General features: G+C 52.4%; 2 protein-coding genes and 1 long non-coding RNA gene across 3 annotated transcripts; 2 read left to right on the top strand and 1 right to left on the bottom strand.

Annotated features, from left to right (window-relative positions):
• Positions 1-652: 652 nt before the first annotated feature.
• On the bottom strand, positions 653-1989 carry LOC106628573 (uncharacterized). The gene is made up of 2 exons (XR_001331996.2): positions 1643-1989; positions 653-1275 (listed from the first exon to the last, which is right to left on the bottom strand). It is a non-coding gene; the product is annotated as an uncharacterized LOC106628573 (long non-coding RNA).
• A 144-nt stretch (positions 1990-2133) lies between these two features.
• Positions 2134-9837, top strand: HDHD5 (haloacid dehalogenase like hydrolase domain containing 5). Its single transcript, XM_014259290.2, has 8 exons — positions 2134-2250; positions 2333-2533; positions 2704-2816; positions 3442-3535; positions 3978-4011; positions 4337-4511; positions 4865-5053; positions 5675-9837. The coding sequence occupies exons 1-8, from the start codon at positions 2170-2172 to the stop codon at positions 6042-6044; spliced, it is 1257 nt and encodes a 418-aa protein (XP_014114765.2). The 5' UTR covers positions 2134-2169; the 3' UTR covers positions 6045-9837.
• Positions 9838-15029: 5192 nt separating this feature from the next.
• TMEM121B (transmembrane protein 121B) lies at positions 15030-19891 on the top strand. The gene has a single exon (XM_088055414.1). The coding sequence runs from the start codon at positions 15030-15032 to the stop codon at positions 16554-16556; it is 1527 nt and encodes a 508-aa protein (XP_087911540.1). The 3' UTR covers positions 16557-19891.
• Positions 19892-19969: the final 78 nt, after the last annotated feature.

The raw sequence follows: 19969 nt of genomic DNA, 5'->3' as shown, positions 1-19969 counted from the left end.
TAAAGTCCCCCCGTTTCGGTATAAAAATAAGCGCTCCAGCCTGTTGGACAGCCTTCCTTGGAAAAACAAACACGGCAGCGCTGGCAGCCCGCAGGGATAAAGCTCACGCACACTTTGGGGACGCCTCTCCAGCCGCGGATACCCCTGGAGTCCCTTTGGGAGCAGAACAAGGCGTTCCCTTCCCTCCCTCCGGCCAGACCCCGCATCCCCAGCCGCATCCCCCGTGCCCGGAGCCCCCCGAGCCGTGGAGCAGGAGCGCCTCCCGCAGGGATGCAGCGGATAAAACCCTCTCTCCCAAAGCCCTCCGCCCCAAAACCCCCCAAAACCAGCCCTAAAACCCCCGTCCCCCAAAACCTTAGCCCCAAAAAACCCCAGCCCCCAAAACCCTCAATCCCAAAACCCCTCACTCCCAAAACTCCCACTCCCCAAACCCTCACCCCCAAAACCCCCATCCCAAAACTCCTCACTCCCAAAACCACCGGCCCAAAAACTCCCATCCTGAAACTCCCACCCCCAAACTCCCAGCCCTAAAACCCTCACCCCCAAAACTCTCAGACTAAAAAATCCCCAACCCCAAAACCCACAGCCCCAAATCACCCCCGACAAAAATCCCCCAACCCCCACAGCAACCCCCCCACCTGAAATTCGTGGATATTTAATACACTAAACTTTATTTTTTAGCCGTGAAATCCTCTCTGCAGTAGGGAACAGGTTGGATGTCTCTCCCAGCTCTTTTGCAAGCCTTGGGAATGGGAAGAAAGGGGCAGAAATATCCCTACACTTAAAATAAAAGGGACTGACAGACCCCTACAATGCAGTTCAGTCTAGAGGCACCAAAACCAGCAACCAAAACAACCCATCTAACTTGCAAGTGGCTGCACCATTAAAAGGCCATAAATCCATGTTCGCAAACACCCTAAGCAAAAATCAAAGCAAATCAATCACATTTTCCTTCTGCCAGGAGGGACACTCTTGGTGGATGGGTGAGGAGAAGCACTCGAGACAAGGCTCCTGTGTTCATCATTAATTTCAGAAAGTCTTTGTGTCTCTCTCGATTTTTCATGGACAGCCAAGGAAGGTGAGGGTTGGATGCCTCTGGTTTCTACATGTTTGAGAAAGCCACACTTCGGAGGAGCTGTACCTGGCTTCCTTGTTTGAAGATTTGAAGCCCAGCTCTTCAGGGAGCTAAATATTTTCAGCAATGTCTCCAAGGCCAGCATGAATTTTGCCGGAGCAGGATGAGCTGCAGACACTTCTGAGAAATTAAAAGTGATCCTGGCAAATCGAGGAAACCACAAAAAATAAATGGTGGGTAATTCAGTTAAGGCGAAAGCACTTGAGGAGGAATAACCACCTGTACAAATTTATATCTCTGAGCTGCCAGAGCTTTAATAGCTCTGCAGATAGTGCTCTGGGCGTTAAAGTGGGTCAAAAACAAATTAAGGTTAGTGTTCATGGCAATGGAAGCGTAAAAACAAACAATTACGCTGTGTAATTGATGCCTAAAGTCATACTTGTTAAACCTGCCCTGCCGAGGGACTCGGGAGAGCCTAAGCGCAGTCAGAAAGCAAACAAACATTATTTAATCTCCGAGATTTCAGCTAAAAAAAAAGCGACCAGAGTTTCAGAGATCCTTATTTACCTGTAGGAAAAAGGGTTTGCACAGAATGAGGCTGAGCATACAGCTCTGGAGCAGCTCCGCTCCTGTTGATTTTCTGAAGGGCTGAGATAAACCCGCTGTGATTGCAGGGGCTCAAAGCCTTTCTCCTTCCCAAACCTCTCCTGGCAGGTGAATTTGCACGCCTCAGCCAGCGCAGCCCCGTCCCGCTGCTGCTCTCTGACTCTCCACGACCCCGCCTCGCCCCGAAGCGGGGGCAGCACCCTTCCCTAGGAACACCATTTCCCGGAGCCCCGGTGTGGGGGCCGGCAGAGCGGGGGCCGGCAGAGCGCTGACCGCCCTTCGTGCGCCCGCCCCGGCCCCGCCGCACCGGGAGCTGAGGCCGGCAGCGGCATCGTGCCCGAGGCCGCAGGGGATGACGGGAGCTGTAGGCCGAGAGGGCCGCAGGGGCGGATGGGAGCTGTAGTCCGGGAGAACGGCGTGCCCGAGGCCGCAGGGGCGGATGGGAGCTGTAGTCCGGGAGGGCGGTGTGCCCGAGGTGGCGGGGCGGCATGGCGCTGCGCGGCTCGCTGCGGGCCTGCCGGGCGCTGCTGCGCTCCCCGGGCCCGCCCGCCCGCGGGCTCTGCAGCCGGGTGCGTGCTCGGAGGGGCGCGGGGCGGGCGCGGGGCGGGCGGGCAGGCTCCCGGCTGACCGTGCCCTCCGCTCGCCTTGCAGCCGCCGGCTTTCGGCTTCCTGTTCGATGTGGACGGCGTGCTGGTGAGGGGCAGCCAGCCCGTGCCCGCCGCCCGCCGCGCCTTCCAGAGGCTGGTGGACAGCAGCGGGCGGCTGAGGGTGCCCGTCGTGTTCCTGACCAACGCTGGGAACTGCCTGCCGGCGGCCAAGGCCCGAGAGGTGTCCCGGGCCGTGGGGCTGCAGGTAATGGTGACGGGGCAGCGGCGGCGGGAGGGAGCCCGAGCGATCCCCGGGCCGGGAGGAGGCGCCGCCAGGGCCCGGCTTGGCCTCGGAGAGGGACGGCTCCCATGCCGGGAGAAGGGGGTGAAATCCTCCTCATGTGGGTCCCAGCCGGCCTGTCCTCCGTCCCGCAGGTGTCTCCGGAGCAGGTGATCCTGTCGCACAGCCCCCTGCAGCTCTTCAGGCAGTTCCACCAGCGGTGCATGCTGGTGGCCGGGCAGGGACCCATGGAGGAGAACGCCTACAAGTATCCTTTGTGCCTCACGGTGCTCTGTGAGTCCTGAACGGGATGCTTCAGCTGCGGCGTCCCGGCCACAGGCACCTGCCCCTGGCTTCTGAAGCACAAGGAGACACACGAAGGTCATTGGGCACACCTTATGGGCCAGCGTCCTTATGGACAGGGGCTGTTGATCTCGCTGCCTGGCTCCCCTGATCAGTGTTTGGCTTCTCACGCTCATGGCCTCTCCTGTGGTTGCTGTTCTCTTGGTGGGATGTGACCGTGAGCACTCTGTCAGCTTTACTTTATCTCACTTTAAAGTTGTGCTCCTCCCATGCTTTCATGGCAGAGCTCGTTTGAGATCACTCCCAGCTGTCCCACGGATAAGGTTTTCCTCAGAATCTGACAATAATTGAAGGAAAACTCAAATATACAGTCTTTAAGCAGTCTCTGGTCTAGTGGAAGGTGTCCCTGTGTGGCTGAAATCCATGAGATTATGCATTATTACACTTCCCTGTTACTAGGACTTGCCAGCCTTAATCCTATAGAGTCTCCTGCATGGAACTTAAAGCTAAACAGCCAAAAATGAAAAAAAAACCCAAAAAAAACCCCAAACAAACCAGTCTCCACAACATTCCTTGATGGTCTGATCTAGCCTGGGGTTCAAGCACGTGGTGACCATAGAGGCCCTGAGGAAGGCATATCCCCTGTTAGACATGGTGGACCTGAGCCGGAGGCCGAAAGAACTGGTAATTTCCTGCAGCAGAAGGGCTGTTCTGGGGCAGAGCTGGTGCCAGCACCCAGCAGAGGGACAGGGCAGCTGGTGAGGTTCCTTAGCTAGAGCCTGGCACTGACACTGTCTTGTCAACTCTTGCCAGTGTTGGCTCCTGCAGGAAGGGCAGTGACTCTCCCCTCTCCTTATGCCATCCTTCCTTTGCTGGTCCTTGCAGTGAGGGGTAGGATGGTTTGGTTGATATCTCCACCTCTGAGACAGCAGTGCAAGATTTGTGAAATCCCATCTGGCATGGGGGAAGGGGAAAAAAAAAATACTCCTTCAGGATTTCATGTGGTTTTGTCCTGCCTTACTATGGAACCGCCTTGGCAGGTTCAAAGGAGGCATTTTTAGTTTTGTTTTGGAGATGGCATTAGGTTTTGCATTACTAATCCAGCCTTTTTTTTTTTTTCTGGCAGCCTCCTCCAACTACTGGCTTCCCCACTATAGAAGGTAAGCAGTGGCCTGTGTTTACACATGAGCAGCAGGCAGAGCTAAGAGCAAGGCAGGCCAGCTGGGATGGGAGCTGGTGACGTGCTGTCAGCTCACTGCTATCCACAGGCAGCATATTCGGAGGGTACAGACAGCAGGAAGCTTCACTGCTGGAAAAAGCTGGATAAAAAGCAACTTTTCCCTGTGCTGTGTGCCAGTATCTGGGACCAGTGTAGCCTGGAGCCCTGGCTAGCCACGTTCCACTGGTAGCTGTACTCAGGGCAGCTCAGCAGAGGAGGGGTTTTGTTAGCTGTGACTTTCCAAACAGCTCTCAAAAATCTTGCAGGGGTGATTCTTTTTGGTGAGCCAGTGAGGTGGGAGACAAGCCTGCAACTCATCACTGATGTGCTCCTGAGCAATGGGAACCCTGGGGCAGAGCTGCAGGATGTACCATACCCTCACCTGCCTATCCTTGCCTGCAACATGGACCTCCTGTGGATGGCTGAAGCCAAGATGCCCAGGTGAAAAAAGCATGTGTGGGATTTGGTTTAGCCTATTTCCTACTCCTCTGGTGCAGATGATTTTTTCCTGCTGTGTTTTCTTAGCATTTGAATGTTTGAAGAGCTTGATTGTACAATGTAGCAGCAGAGACAGGAAAGCTGCATGAGAAACAAAGGCTAAAACTTGGGGAGAAGCAAAAGCCAGAGCACTGCCTGTGGAGGTGTGTGTGGACACACCTTTCTTGTGGTGTTTTTCCAAAGCATTTTTTGCTTTGCATTTTCAAAACAGGCAATAAAAAAGAAAAACAAACCAAGGAGTGCTTGCTGCTTCAGTGCTGTTACTGGGGATGCTGATGACCTCCTTTCTGGTGCAGGTTTGGCCATGGCACTTTCCTTCTCTGCTTGGAGAGCATCTACAAGAAGGTGACAGGCAGGGAGCTGAAGTATGAGGCCTTGATTGGCAAACCCAGCCCAGTCACCTACCGCTATGCCCAGTACTTGATCCAACAGCAGGCAGAGAAGCAGGGCTGGAAGGCTCCCATCCGACACCTCTATGCAGTTGGGTAAGAGATTTTTTTTCCTGCTGGTTTCCTTAGTGAGTTGCATACTGACTGCTCTTTTGTTTTTTGTTTGTTTGGGTTTTTTTTTTGTGGGTTTTTTGTTTGGTTGGTTTTTTTATTGTTTGGTTTGGGTTGTTTTTTTGCTTACTTGCTTATTTTTCTTTTCTCTCTGGATATTTGTAAAGTTGATACCAAAATTCTGATGCTGCCTCTGGAGCCTCACATCCTGGAGCAGAGGCTTGCTAGCTTTTTGTGTCCTACACAGCAAAGCTGTGGACTGTAGGATGCAGAGTGCACATAAAGACAAAATTAAGAGTCCCAGATGTGGTACTGTGAGCTCAGTCTGGCCAAACACTTTGGGAATGTAGGGAATATAATCCAGTAGTGGCTGAAGCTGCTGTGGCTGCTTGGGGTGTGCTGTCTCCTCTTTGAAATGTGCACGTGGCCTGAGCAGGACTCACTGGTGGGTGGACTCAGTGGCCCACTCCAGCTGCTCCTCTTGATGTTGGCAACCATCCCACACCCCTTCCTCCTTCATTGCCTCGTTAGTCTCAGTCCTGCAGAGCCAGAGAGAGATGCATGGGCTTGTTTCTCATTTCTGTTTCACACTGTGACCTTACCCAGGGATAACCCCATGTCTGACATCTATGGGGCAAACCTCTACAACAGCTACCTCAAGTCAGCTCAGCAGAGCCAGGCCCATGCTGGGCTGAAGAGGAGCCCACAGGCAGCCAGTCCCCAGGCTGAGGTTTCCCTGGAGCTGAGGAATGACTGCAGCAGTTCAGTGGAGAGCTGTGAGTCGATTCTGGTCTGCACTGGGGTCTACAACCGCAGCAGCGGCGTTCCCAAGGAAACAGAGGCACGCCCAGAGGAGGCAGTGTTCCATGGACATCGGGACTTCTGCTTCGACCCCAGCCTGCTGGAGGCATCTTACATAGTGGAGGATGTGGATGATGCTGTGCAACTTGCTTTTCAAAAAGAAAACTGGAGCTAGGAGTTAAGAAGGGTGTGCCTGAAGATCTGCTGTAAGGAGTTTCATGTACTGGAAAGGGAAGAGGGCAAGAATGGGGAGGGACCTGGGCTGATTTTCTTATCTAGCTAACGTGAGAGAAAACTCCCTGTTGCAGCACTAAAAGCCCCTAAATGTTATTGGTACTCATCTGCCATCCTGGCAGACTTTCAGCTGTGACTGTACATTGCTGCCAGCCCTAATTGAGCCGTAATGGAAACAGGGTATAAGGAGCAGGCTTGTCCCAGCAATCCCAGTTTTGTTCAGCTCTCACAGCTCATTCTTTTCCACACTTTGTGTGCAAAGATCAGGGGAGCCCACCCTCCTCTTTGTGAGGTGTTTGAGGGTGAAGCTCTTCCCCACACGAGGAGCCACCATCAGCCATTTGTACAATGTGCTGTTTGTCCAGGCTGGGACTGGAGCACACCAGAAGCTGGGGCTGTGGTGGCACCATGCCAAGGGGAGGCTTTAGGTCTTAACATCCTCCTCCTGAAGAATAAGTGCCTACAGACTTTAACAAATTCTCTTTGCCTGGGGATTTGCCACTGCATCACTGTCAGTGTGAAACAGAGTTCTGTTTTGCAGTCATCTGGCAGCTGTGGAGAGGCAGGGCCCCTCAGAGGAAGCTGCAGTAGCCAGAGCAACTTGATGCAGGACTGAGGTGAAAGTTATATTGTTCCCTCCCCCCTGTTTAGCATTCTGTGAACACCCCTGCCTTTTCACATCCCACCAGGGAGCCAGCAGCCTGCTCTCAGTAGCAGAGGAAACCTCCAGAGTTTGAATTGGCAGAGTTGTCTTTGCACAGAACTCAGTGCTGCAGCAAGAGGCTCCTTTGGCACCCAGTCTGATCCCAACTGTTGTAAGGAACATCCACCTGCTCCAGCTGGCACAGCTTCCAAGAGGGGCCTTTCTTTGGAACAAGGGCCAAACAAAAAGAGCCACAGTCCACCTTTGCTCCTTCCTTGCATGCAAGGATTCAAAGACAAGCCCATCGAGCCAGGATGGTACCAGAGCCCCAGATCCCCAGGCCTGATCTTTTAGAATACAAATGTCTGTGTCTTCCAGTTCTTTTGTTCCTCTCATCCCTCATGTGGTTTGCAGCTCAGGGATACCCCGTACAGTCTGACCTCTGGTCCCCACTCTTTCTTTAACATGCAGGTAGAGTTCCCCTAACATGGATTAGCAGCTGGAACTTCCCTGTCCAGGAACATTTCCCTAACGACATGCACCTTCTGTTGCCTCTGTTCTCCTAGCTCAGGCTATCCAGAGAAAGATATTTGGATACTTGTGTCTCCATAGACATTCCAAAGAAGAGAAGCCAGGTTTGCATGAGAAACTGATGTGAAAGGCTTGGCTTAGCGAGGAGTGTCCTAACTCCAGAGGAGCACTGTGATTTTAGAAGCACAAATCAGCCTGTACATATGATGAAAAGCCTTGGAGCCAGCACAACTGAGTTGGTTTCCCCAATTACAGTCAGCTCACACCACACTGAAGTATCAGAAATGGGTCTGCTCTGCCTCTTCTTCCCTCCTTCCTGCTTTACCAGGCAGCTCCACAGGCAGGGTGCAAACAAGATGTTCTGCACAGAAGTTCGAGTTCTTAATTAAAATCTCAGCATCCATGTGCACTGAAATTCTGCTCTAGCAGCTCTCCATCCTCTCAATACTGATTCATCTTCCCAGGAAGGTCCCTGCAGTGTAGGCTCTACCCTTGAGTTGTGCCAGGCTCTGTGTGTGAGGCAGACCAGCTGCTCTTTCAGTTACCCAGGCAAAAGAGCTCCTTCTGTGTTTCTCTGTCCTTTACTTCATGGATAGGAACAGAAAAATACCTCTTTGCATGTGTCTCCCTGCTGTGAAATCCACAGAGGGAAGCAGTTTCTTCCTCTCTTATCGCTGCTTGGTGTTCTTCTCCTTTCTCTCCTCAGGACAAGAATTCCTTGGCTGCTTCTAAAGTGGGGGGAACACAGATTTTAATCCTTTTCCTTTCACTGGAGAGAAGAGGAAATTACCATTTCATCTCTGTGCACAAGACAAGGGCTTGTCTCTAGTTCCCAGAAGAGCAGGCACAGGGAAGGACTTGGGATCTAACACAGGGATGGGTCTTTTAACTGGAGCCCAAACCCTTTTTATTCACAGCTCCAGTGTCCCTCAGCCTCCCTTTTCAGAGGTGCAGAAAGAGGAACACTCCCTTTGCTGGCTTGGGTGGTAACTTCTAAGGGATTCCTTGGAATGATCCTCATAGTCAGCTCTCAGAGAATTGGTTGCTGGCAGGAAGAATGAGCCACACAGGATTGCAGGAATGCTGAGATCTGTCCATTTGCAGCCAGCCTTTGGCAGAGCTCTTTGTTAAAAGTGTGGTGCCAGTTACTCAGAGAAAAGGTGCTGCTGAACCACTGTGCCCTGAGGGCTGTGGCAGCTCTTCCAAGGAAGGGGGAGGTTTGCATTTGCACAGAGAGAGATCGAGGCATCTCCATCCTTGGAATCCATCCTTGGAATCCATCCTTGGAATAGCAGCGGAGGTGAGCTGACTGATGTGAATCTGCTTCACATGCCAAAAATCTGCTTTTAGCTCTGGGTTTGGTTGTGGGTTTTTTTTTTTCCACCAGTGTTCTGTGAGTCTTAAAAATGCATAGGAGGAACTTCAGTGGTAAGGAATTAAAAAAAAAACCAACAAAACTGCTTTGCTTGCGAGTTGAAATTGAACAGAAGGGAGGAGAAGGAATCTAGAAATATCATCTTGTACCCTTTCCCTAATTCATAGCAAGTAAGGTTGCATAAAAAACTCTGCTTTGTTGCTCTCTGCACTAATAAGCCAGATGGGCTGCCCTTGGTCAAAGACCTTTCCCCTGTTCCCTTTCTCAGCTCCTTGAAACGGTGCACTTTGTCCAAGTCCCTGCCTGGGAATTGCATGGACCTGCTGGAAATCTGGCTTCTCCAGCTGCTGTTCAACACTGGCTTGATTCTGAAAGGTTTCTATTAATGAAATTGCTTGGCAGGTCTCCTCTGTTCCATGAGTTGTGCTAGAGTGCTGTACAGACTTGTAGCTTATCTCCAATTCATTTATGGACAACTGTTATTGCCAGAATTCAGTGAAATCCTTTTTCCTCGGAACTGTGGCTTCCTGGAATTAGCTTCCAGCCTGGCTGGAACAAAACTCCTCCTTTGTCTCATGTACTGCTCAGAAGTGGTGGCTCTGAAGCAGTGTTTCTGTTCTTTGGAGCAGTCATCCTTCTGTGCAGGTGATGGGACAGGAGAGGGGATCCAATATCTCAGTATTTACACAGTGCACTGCCCTGTACAACAAACAGGGCAAAGACCTGATCCTAACAACCCCATCTTCCAAAGATGAACAGGTTTTAGTCAGGCCAGAAGGGAGCTTGCAGCTGTGAGAGCAGCAGGAAGGAACCAAGGGCTAGACCTTGTTTTGGATCTGAAGCAAAGAGCTTTTATGGCATGCTATAAGGTGGTGGCCAGAGAAGTCAATTCCTTTATTCCACAGGACACATGCAACTGCTAACCTGGCATTCAGGGCACCAGATAACACTGCTGTCCCCTTCCTTCCAATCCTAGTCCTGCCATGTCTTTCTCCCTCCAGTAAATGGTAAGGTTTCAGATTGTGTCATGTGCACTGTAGAAGAATGATTATATATCATTCAGAGAAATCACAAACTGTGATTGTTTTAGATTTCATATTAATTTCAATGCAGTTACAGAGTTGCTACTTTGATTAAGCACATATGTGTAATAATAAAAGATGTTTTATTTGAAATAAATTTTAACTTCCTGTGTGTACATTTAATGGGTATCATCCTGCTCTCTTGCACATCTTTGCTCTAGAAGATTATTAGGGCAAATTCTGTTTCCTTTTTCATTTTTTTTTCCTGTTCTTCAAGCTATTACCAGATTTTCTTGAGGGGAAAGATACCCCTTCAGCAGTTAACTGGCAAACTTTCAGACTAGAACCAAAAACTTCCCCTAAAAGCTTAAATTTAACAGAAAAATTAAAGATCCTGCTAGGTGAAACCATCATCTTTAATAATCTAGAAACATCCAGTTCACTTGCATTGTTCTTATATTTTATCAGAAAGTTTCCCATCTGCAAAGTTCACAGCTCACAGGAGGCACATTAGACAAGTGTGATGCAGAGTCCTGAGAACTTGATGTTGAAAGCAACAATCAGCAAAGCAGTTTTGAGGGAACTGGACAGGGATTCCCCATCCTCAGCAGAGAGAGGAGTTGAATTATATTCTGCATCTTGGAGAAGTGACCTACAGCCCTGAACTGTGATAAATAATGATAAAAAAGTGTTAATCAGCCTCCTCCTTTTATCCAGTGCTCTGGTAGTTGGAGCACTCACCCAGGATGGGGCTGATCAAGGTTTAGTTAAGCAGGGAGAGATCAAAACCTGAAACTCCCAGGTTCATTCTTTTAATGACACACAGAAATCCTTACCCAGCCTGAGGTGCAGAGTTAAACACTGGCATTGTGAAACGCTCAAGAAGGACCAACTTGAACAAAAGGATTGAGAGCCCTGGAGGAGTTTGCTCCCAGGGGAATGCTGTGGGAAATGTCTGCCAGGGATTTCTTGGGAATTTGGAAAATCTTGGGAAAAAAACATTCCTTGGGGAGTGCTTGGTCCCTGTGTGCTGGTTTTAGGGGCCTGCCCAAACCCTTCCAGTGCCAGGCCTTCCTAACCCCAATTATAAAAGCACAAATTTTTATGGGTTTTTTTACTGCTGCAGTCAATTTGATGAACACTCTGCACTTCCAGATCTTCATAGATCCAGTCTGCAACAGATTAAAACCCCACATCAGCAAGGCAGCCACATGTTCTCTAGGAACCAAACCTCCATCAAGAAAACGCTTAATTCACTGTAATAAACTTCCTTTTCAGTCATTTAAACTATGAAGAGCTTCCACTTTCTCCTCAAGGTCAGATCAATACCTGCTCTATGCTGAGTAACTACAAAACACCAAGAGCAAACCCCAAATCCACTCTCCAAGCCCCTACCCTGCTACAAGCATAAAAAGAAAATATCTTGACATTTCCTGCTGGTATTGAAAGCTCTTTGAACCGAAATGTAATTACAAGCAATAGACTGTTAACACTTGTATATCCTTTTGGAGAGGATCTGCATTCCCTGAACCATAACACAGGATCAGCAGTTTAGTTACAAAGGCTGCATTCGGAAGCCGAGGCATCGCTGAATTTTGGTGCTGGCCAGGTGAAACTTTTTTTACACTTACCTGTAACTTCAGCCCTGACCATTTGAATGGGTTAGATAAGTGCAGCACAAAGTGTGTGTCAGAGAATCCCAGAAGCTTCCTTTCCCACACAAAAGGCATTTTAAGTATGGTTGGAGCAGATTATGCTCGAACTCCCTGAGATCAGCTTTGCCTCCTTCCCTCCCACTGCTGCCAGTTTCTGACAGCTTACTGCAGGGTATAATTAGGGATCTAGTTTCTGGTCTTTCTTTCAGGCATATATCTGCCTCTTTTATTTATTTAATTTTTTTTTTTTCATTCCCCCAAGAAATGGAGCCATTATTTTGCTTCCTCCCAAATTCAACCCTCAAGAAAGTTTTGCCTTCCCCCAGCAGGGGTATTTTTGAGGGCACACTTATTTCCACTTGTAGTGTAAACTAAAAATAGTAGCATTTTAGATGTAATTTAGTAATTTAGTGGGACTAAAGATGTTATAATATGACAAAAATGACATAGATGTCATTTAATATGACTCTATTGCACAAAACTCTGTTATCTGCTGTTTGCCTTTAAATACATGTGTACACACACATCTCTGTGCATACACATCAATACATAAAAAAGCCAAAAACACATCTTGGGAGCTGCTGAAGAGTAGAAGCTATTTATAGTTTAGCTTTTCAATGTTTTAACGGGAATGGTTAAGCACGAACACATCCAAGGGCTGCACATTGCATTAAATAACTGGATCACATGGGAAGCATCAGCTTGCCATATCTCATCCTACAGTGTGCTACAAAAAGCTCTTCAGTGCTTTCTCGAGTAGAAATAATTTCTCCCCTCATTCCCATTTTAAAGCAGAGGCACAATATCTGCTTCCTTTCCTACAAACAAGCTCCTTGCTTATCCTCACCTCTCTGTTTGGGTTGTGTTTGCACTGCTGGAGCCCATGCTCAGCCCAAAGAAGCCCTTGAGCCTCCACCCTCCTTCCTGGCATTCCCCCATCCCTTGTCATAGCTCCCCTTGCCATGCAACCACAGCTCCTCCCCGTTCCCACGTACTTACCTTGGATGCAGGAACCTTCACAGTCCCAGCAGGTATCCTGTGCTGTCAGGAGAACCATTTCCACCAGCCTCAGCCCAGCCTAAGGCCCCCTCAGCACCCAACTGCCTCAATTCCCTGCTCCCACATCACCTGGCTGGCAGGAATTGGGCAGAGCCCAAAGCCCAGGGATCCCCACCCAATTCCCTCTACCCCAGCAGGTGGGACACCAGCCAGCCACCCCAAAGCTTTGGGAAATGAGGCTTCTTTTGAAATGATCAAAAGCAGAGATGTGAGTGCCTGTGGCAGGCTGCCAGGGCAGCTGAGTGAGCATGTCCAGCCTTTGGCACACAGGGAATGGCATTGCTCAGGAAACCCAGAGCATGACAGCCAGCGAGGCAAAGCTGGCACTGTCTGCTGCCCAGGCAGGGCTGTTGCCCTGGGTGGCCCAGATGGATGCTTGGGTTTCACTCCTCATCCTCTCGTAGAAGTGCAAAACTCCCCTTGCAGCAGAATGGCAAGACCAAGACCAATTTATCTAATTCTGAGGGCTGACCACACGTGGATCATGCCAGTGACACAAGTATTGCCTTACCCTGAGAAGAGTCAGGTGAAGGTGCCCACCCACCCTGGATAAAAGCCAGGATCCAGAATATAAAATGTGTTTTTACCCTGTACCATGGGCCATACAGGCTCACACTGCCATGGAACCCAGCCTTTCTGTGGAATCCAAAATAGGAGGCACAGCTGCTGTCATTCACATCACTCTGAGCTGTCCTGAACCAGGAAACTCCCAACACCTGCCAAAGAATGAGAAAGAACAACATAGAGAGCACTCATCCTCCGTGGCCACGTGGACTCAGCCTCCTGCTCCCCATCAGAGACCATCCACAGAACCTTCAGTGAAGGGTTTGTGGGGCTGAACAAAAGGCATAGTCTAAGCAATTGTTTGCCCATGGATTTTTCTTTGGCAGCAAAGTCAGTCAAAGAGAGAAAGCCTTGCCCAGCCGAGCCTGGGCTCCCATCCCTGACAATCCACACAACCCTAGAGGCTGGAGAGGGGTGTTCATCTCACCTGCTGCTGGGGACCATGGCAAGGTGACTGAGAGGCAGGCGGTGACACAGGTAGTGCTGATGCAAGGTAGGATCTTTGGTGAGTGTATCCCAGCACTGCAAACACAGTGTGAGTGTAGCAGAAAACAGAGCTGCAGCCCAGCCAAGCAGGGAATGCAGCAGCATGGACTTGGGGCAGCAACTTGTGTGTGGGACCACAGGAACAGCTGCTTGCTGCTGTCCCTTGATGTGGTACCATTTCAGCCCTGTGCTGCCCAAATAACCATATTAAAGCTTATCTTCTCTTTCCCTCTCTGTTCTGACCATGCTTTTAGAAAACTGATTTATGCATGCCCCCTCGCTCCAGCCTCCACTGGCAGCAATGCTTTTGCTGTGACTCTTTCTCTTCCCCCGTTTTTCCTCTAGTGCTTTCCTTTGTTTTCCTCTGTTGCTGTGTGCCCAAAGAAATCTTTACGTCAATCCACCCCTTGTCCTCCCTTTCCCTTGCTCAGTTATCTCTTTGCTTCAAGTTTAAGCATGAATTCTCCCTGTACCCCTGACTGATTTTCTCCTTGTTGCCAAGAGCAGCCAGGGATATTGACTGGAGCAGGGCTCCTCAATTAGATGAATTAGATGGTTGTCACTGCTGTCCTGGATGTCCTTTCCCAGTAGTGAGCAGCATTTTCTCAGTCCCATGAGCAACATGCTCAAAACATGAAGCTGTTTTGGATCTTTATGGCAAAGTGTGGTTAATACAGCCATTTGTGGAGTTTATTTGATGTGCTTCACATCATTGTCAGGCAGCACCCGGCTCATCAGTGGTGGGCACAGGTGCAAGTGAGGAACTGGTGATGCTGAGCACCAAACCACCTTGGAACATGATGTGCCAAGCCATTAGTGCTGTTGATGAACAGATCCAGACAGCTGTTAAGCTCAATTCAAGGCCGTTAATGGTGGCTCAATAAAGGTCCCATTGTTGCTTTCAGTAGAACTCTAGAGCTATTCATACCAATTTAAAGGCTCTGTCCCATCATGGCAAACTGGGCAGGGCCCTCTCAGCATGTGCATTGGCTCAGCTAAGAAAATTGGTGGGATAAAAGACACTTTGATCAACAAGCACACCAGACCAAATGGTGGGGCACATGAATGTCCAGCAGCACAGATGAGCCACAAATGAGTGTTTCACTGTAGGCGCTGTGCCAGGCCAACTGGTCTTTGTCTTGGCCGGCCTAGAGAGATCAGGGCAGACCGAAGCACCTCCGATGCTCCGGAGTGGGAACCGGGGTTCTGTGCCACGTCCTTGGGCGACTCTCCACATCGGCGGGGGTCCTGCGGGGCAGGAGGCAGGATGCTCCCCGAGCTGTGGAAGGGGAACATCCCCGGGGACAGGGCGGCGGCGCCTTCCTCCCCCTCCCCTTCTCGCCCCCCTCCTCCACTCCCCCAGCCCACCCACCGCCGCCAGCCGCCCGCCCCGGCTCCGGCAGCTGCTGCGGCTGCTGCTGGGCGCCGCCCCCGGGCCCCCCCCCCGGCCGCCGCCGCTCGGGCTGTCGGCACCGCTGTCGCTGCCGGGCCCGGGCCGGGTGCGGGGGAGGGGGGGGGGGGCGGGGGGCGGGCCGGGGGCCGCGGCGCGCCCGTCGGGCCCGGCGCGCCGGCTCGGGGGCCGGGGAGGACCATGCACCGCGCTGCCTCCAACCAGCGCTCGGTCTCCTCCTCCTCGGGCTCCTTCCAGCCGCCGCCGCCGCCGCCGCCGCCGCTGCCGCCGCACGCCGCCGACCGGCAGCCCCTCTTCCCGGGGGGCTCCAGCAGCGGCGGCAGCCGGCGGGGCGCCGGGTCCAGCTCGGGCTCGGAGCGGGCCCGCCGCCCTCGCAGCCCCCGCAGCAGCACCGAGGAAGAGGAGGAGGAAGAGGAGGAGGAGGACAGCAGCAGCATCAGCAAGCCCCTGGTGCCGCCGCCCGCCACCCCCCCGCCCGCCGCCGCCTCGCCGCTCCCCAGCGGCAGCAGCAGCAGCGGCGGCGGCGGCGGCGGCGGGGGGAGCCCGGGCCGCAGCATGACGGCGGCGGAGCTGTACGGGGCGGCGGCGGCGGGCGGCGGGGCGGGGGGCGGCGGGGCGGCGGCGGGGGCGCTGCTGGGGCCCGGCGGGGCGGGGGGAGGGCGGCGCTGGGGCTTCCAGGCGCTGTCCCTGGTGCTGCTGCTGGGGCAGGGCGCGCTGCTGGACCTCTACCTGATCGCCGTCACCGACCTGTACTGGTGCAGCTGGATCGCCACCGACCTGGTGCTGGCGACCGGCTGGGGCATCTTCTTCTGCCGCAACAGCCGGGCGCGCCGCCGGGAGCGGCCCCCGCCGCCCCCCGGGCCGCCGCCGCCTCACCCGCTGCTGCTGCACGGCCCCCCCGGCGGCCGCGGGGCCGGGGGCCGAGGGGCCGGGGTCCCCCCCCGCGGAGGCGACTTCGCCTACGCGCACCTCGCCTGGCTCATCTACTCCATCGCCTTCACGCCCAAGGCGGCGCTGATCCTGGGCACCTCCATCCTGGAGCTGATCGAGCTGCGCCTGCCGCTGGGCACCACCGGTTTCCGCATCACCCTGGCGCCGTCCGCGCCGCTGCTGTACTGCCTGCTGGGGCCCACCGGCCCCGAGGGCTCCGGGCAGCTGCTCCTGCCGCCGCAGCCGCCGCCGCAGCACCGCGCCGCCGCCGCCTTCCTCGCCACCTGCCTCGACCTGCTCGACAGCTTCTCGCTGCTGGAGCTGGTGCTGCAGCCCGGCCGGCCGGCGCCGCTGCCCGCCCCGCTGCGCTACCTGCTCATCGCCGTCTACTTCCTCTGCCTGGCCTCGCCGGTGCTGTGGCTGTACGAGCTGAGCGCCGCCCGCCCGCCCGGCGCCGCCCGCCTGGCCCTGCACCTGCTGCTGCCCGCCGGGCTGCTGGACGCGCCGCTGCTGGCGCTGCGCTGCCTGCTGCTCCTGCGCTACCAGCAGCCGCTGTCCCTCTTCATGCTGAAGAACCTCTTCTTCCTGACCTGCCGCGGCCTGGAGGCTCTGGAGACCTGCTGCCTCCTCCGCCCCGCCGCCGCCGCCCCGCCGCCCGCCAAGTACGGCCCGGCCGCCGCCGCCCCCGCCGCCGCCCCGCTGGCCCACGGGCTCTCCGACGTGGATGTGGGGCCCCACGGGTACGTGAACGCCTTGGCGGTCACCGCCCAGGGCTGAGCCCCGCTGGCCGCCCCCGGAGGGGCTCCCGCAGCCTCCGGGCCCGCTCCCCGCAGAGCGTCTGTCTCTGCGTTCCGCTCAGGTTCCCTCCGCCGAGGCCGAGCAGGGGAAGGGGACGTGGACGGACTCCCGCTCCCCTCCTCCCTTCCTCGTGGACAAATCCAGTAGCGGAAGCTCCGCACAAACCCGACTACCTGCAGGAGCCCACGGATGACGCTTGTCCCCAGAAAAGGCACCTGTCCTTCGTGACAAGGCTTCTTCTAGTGCTCCTGCCTCTCCACTGTCTGGAGGGTCCCACCCTTCCCCTCCCTCCCAGGACATTGTGTTGCTTCGTAACCACAAAGGCTCAGCTTTTCCTTTTCGTCCTAAACAGGGACCAGCGCATTTTGTCCCCTCCTTTAAGAACTCCTGCTGACCACAATAATGAGATGCAAGAGGGGCCCGACCAGCAGATGTTGCCTCCAGGTGTGGGAAGGACAGAAGGGAGCACGCTTTGGTTTCCCTGGGTCTTGCAAAGCTGCTGCCTGTGTTTCCCAGGCCTCCGTGTCCCAGCTAAGGAACCTCTGGAAGCACGCTGGCCACTCGGTCACTTCAAGCCCACGAGCCACCTTCTCCTAGCCAAAATGTCTACCTCTGTGCTTCAACCTTTTGCATCTTACATTGACTTCACGTGCTAAAGAAACCAATCCAGCATGGACATAAGCCGGGGCTCAGGCCCCGTTTCATAACCACCAAGACAGTTATTTCTGGTGAGAACAGGGTTTTCAGCAGCCTGCTGCTGGCATCCCCAGGTGCTGGGGCTCCCATTTCTCTGTGAATATGCATGTTTACGGGATCAGCGTTGGTTTTCTTTTACACGGAGCGTAGGGTCTTCCTTTACACGGCCAGAAAGGCTGGAAAATTTCCTCTGGCCCCCTTCCATGCCTGCTTGAGAGAGCAGAGATGGGGCTAAGCCTGCAAAGTGCCCCCTCTCCAAGAGCAGAGCAGAGCAGAGGACGCTGGCACAGCTTGGGGTGGGCTCCATGGGCAGTGAACCTCACTTTTCAGCACAGAAAGCCAAGTGCTGCAGGATCCCTCGAGGCAGAGGGGCTCTCGAGCTTTGGTGAAAGCCCACATATCAATCAGCATCCTGTCCTCTGTGTGCATGTGGTTTAGGGTAAGGTGGGGAAAAATTGTTAGCAACCTCTCAGAAGAGCAGAGTTTTCTTTGGTTTTAAGCTCCATCAGTGTTGGGTGGGGTTAAAGCCCAGCTGTTCTTCCTGGCTGCTGCTGCTCCTGTAACCAGCCCCACGGAAGCAGGAGCACACAGGCCACAGGACTTTGCTCCTCCCAGGCTTATGTTTTGTTATCTGGGCAAGGCTGCAATAATTGTGAAAAACAAGTTTCCTGTCACAGTTTTTTTTTTTGTTTTTTTTTTTCCCAAGCTATCCTGATGGGAAGGGGAAATAAAGCACAGCCAACTGCTACCCACAGCAGGACTGCAGGTGCAGCCCAGACTTCTTCCGCACACACATTCATCCTTTCCTTCAGGGCCTGGGCTTCAGAGCCTCTGTCCCACCTTCCTTTTCACAGAGTGGGATCAACTGCCTGCTCCGGTGGACTGCTACAACAAAATGTTTACAGTCTGGTAACTTCCAGCTCCCAGAGGCAGAAGTGGGGCTGCCATGGGGCTCTTCTCCCCCAGCCAGATGGGTTTGGAGGGGCTGGAAAAGCCCCAAGAAAAGATGGGTCAATAGTGCTGTTCTGTTCAGAAGTGCAGCTAGGATGGGCGACTCGCTGCTCTCCTCATGCCAAACGGAGAGTTGGCAAAAGCAAGGCTTAACTTTCCCACCAGTGCTTTATTTTTAACCTGAGCCCTTACATGGGCAGTTGTGTGAATTTTGGCCAGTGGCCTTTCTCTTCAGTAACTTCTTCTTGTCTGGACAATCTTGGTGCTGTGAGTGACTGTGATTGTAAAACTTGGTACTGTGAACTTTTCCTATGTGATGTGAAATGTGTCGAGGGAATGCTAAGTTCCTGGCCAAAGGAGGTGTAATTACAGGTATATTATGCTTGTACAGATATTTGTTTCCTTGCACCTTCCTTTTTCAGCATTAACTAGGTAGTAGAAGCTCAGAAATAATTATTCAAGAGAGAATAAGGTGATACCTGAACCTAGGACTACTCCATTCTTCAGTCAAACAGCTGAAATTAAAAAAAAATAAATTCCCAACCAACCAACTTTGCCAAAAACAAGCTGAAGGGAAAAAAAAAAAAAAGCTTTTCATCACCAAGTATGTTTAGCTGCTCCTATGGCCAAGTTCCCAATGGCACCAAAGTGCTAATCCCTAATACACTGAAGCGTGAGCATAGTTGAGACATCAAAAGAATCACAGCACAATTATTAACAAGTCTTACTTCAGTACCCCTTCATAGCCCGTAACCAAGTTGCTGTTTCAACAGTGAGTGCCTTTTTCCAGTTAGGATGTTATTGAGAAAAATGGCATTTTTGAAATGTATCTGGCCATGGCATATTTAACCCATTGGCGGTGAACTCACAGTTCAGATTTCTCCGTGGATGAAAAGTTTGCCTGGGACAGATGACCCTGCAAAATGACACTTGTGTTGCATAGAATTCCTTTGTAGAAAAAGTTGTTCTTTGTGGTGCCATGGTTTCTAGGTTGTTAGGAAATGTGCTGTTTGGAGAGTGTAAAGCTCTTGTAGTTGGCTACACAGAAACCCCCTTGCAACTAAAAGGGCAGCTCTGCTGCTCCTGCAATTACTCACTATGAAAAAAAATGTAAAGATCTTCAATGTCTTGTTTATAAACTTGCTCCTCTCCCTTTGAATTCCCTCCTCTTTGGTAATTGAGCTCTTGCTTCCACTTCAAACCTTTCTGTTTGCAGAAGAGAGATGGTGGTACCGTGAAAGCGCAAACAAAACCTCTCCTGCTGCACCTTGCACAACTCCCGTACATTGTGCCAACATTAAATTACTGGTCCAGGTCAGTAACACTTTGCTGAACGAATTTGCGCCATACTAAGACACAGGTCCCTTGGGATTCTGTTACACAACTCAGTTATTTAGCATTTTATTGCTCTTTGTTTGCTATCCTGACAAAAGGGATGACAACTCCCAGGAGGGGAAAAAGGATGTGAGAGATAAGGCCTGTGGCTGATGGACACTTGGCATCCCCCTGGCATTAATCAGAACTTGTATTTTTTAAAAAGCAAGATTGTTAAAATAAAATTAGAAACTTGTGACTGATTTTGTTCCTTTTTTTTTTCCTCCTTTGAGCCTTGCTGGGCTATTCAGTTTTGTACTGAAGAGGGACCAACAGATGCGTTAAAAGTTACTTGTTTTCCTCATACTGGATTGCTAAAATTGTGTCTGGATTTTCCCCTCACACAAACTTTCTGTAAGTGAAAGCAAATT

This window comes from Pseudopodoces humilis, chromosome 5 (genome assembly GCF_049639895.1).
Source record: "Pseudopodoces humilis isolate 2021_Gansu_Grassland_sample_001 chromosome 5, ASM4963989v1, whole genome shotgun sequence".
Classification (NCBI taxonomy): domain Eukaryota; kingdom Metazoa; phylum Chordata; class Aves; order Passeriformes; family Paridae; genus Pseudopodoces; species Pseudopodoces humilis.
Note: the sequence above shows the minus strand (reverse complement) of the source record. Positions and strands in the feature narration are given on the sequence as shown.

Bases quoted from the DNA above. Each gene is read 5' to 3' on its own strand.
- HDHD5 (XM_014259290.2), top strand. From the start codon at position 2,170: ATGGCGCTGCGCGGCTCGCTGCGGGCCTGCCGGGCGCTGCTGCGCTCC. The intron at 2,251-2,332 runs GTGCGTGCTCGG...CTCGCCTTGCAG, and splicing joins CCCGCGGGCTCTGCAGCCGG to CCGCCGGCTTTCGGCTTCCT. The intron at 4,012-4,336 runs GTAAGCAGTGGC...AAAATCTTGCAG, and splicing joins TGGCTTCCCCACTATAGAAG to GGGTGATTCTTTTTGGTGAG.
- TMEM121B (XM_088055414.1), top strand. From the start codon at position 15,030: ATGCACCGCGCTGCCTCCAACCAGCGCTCGGTCTCCTCCTCCTCGGGC.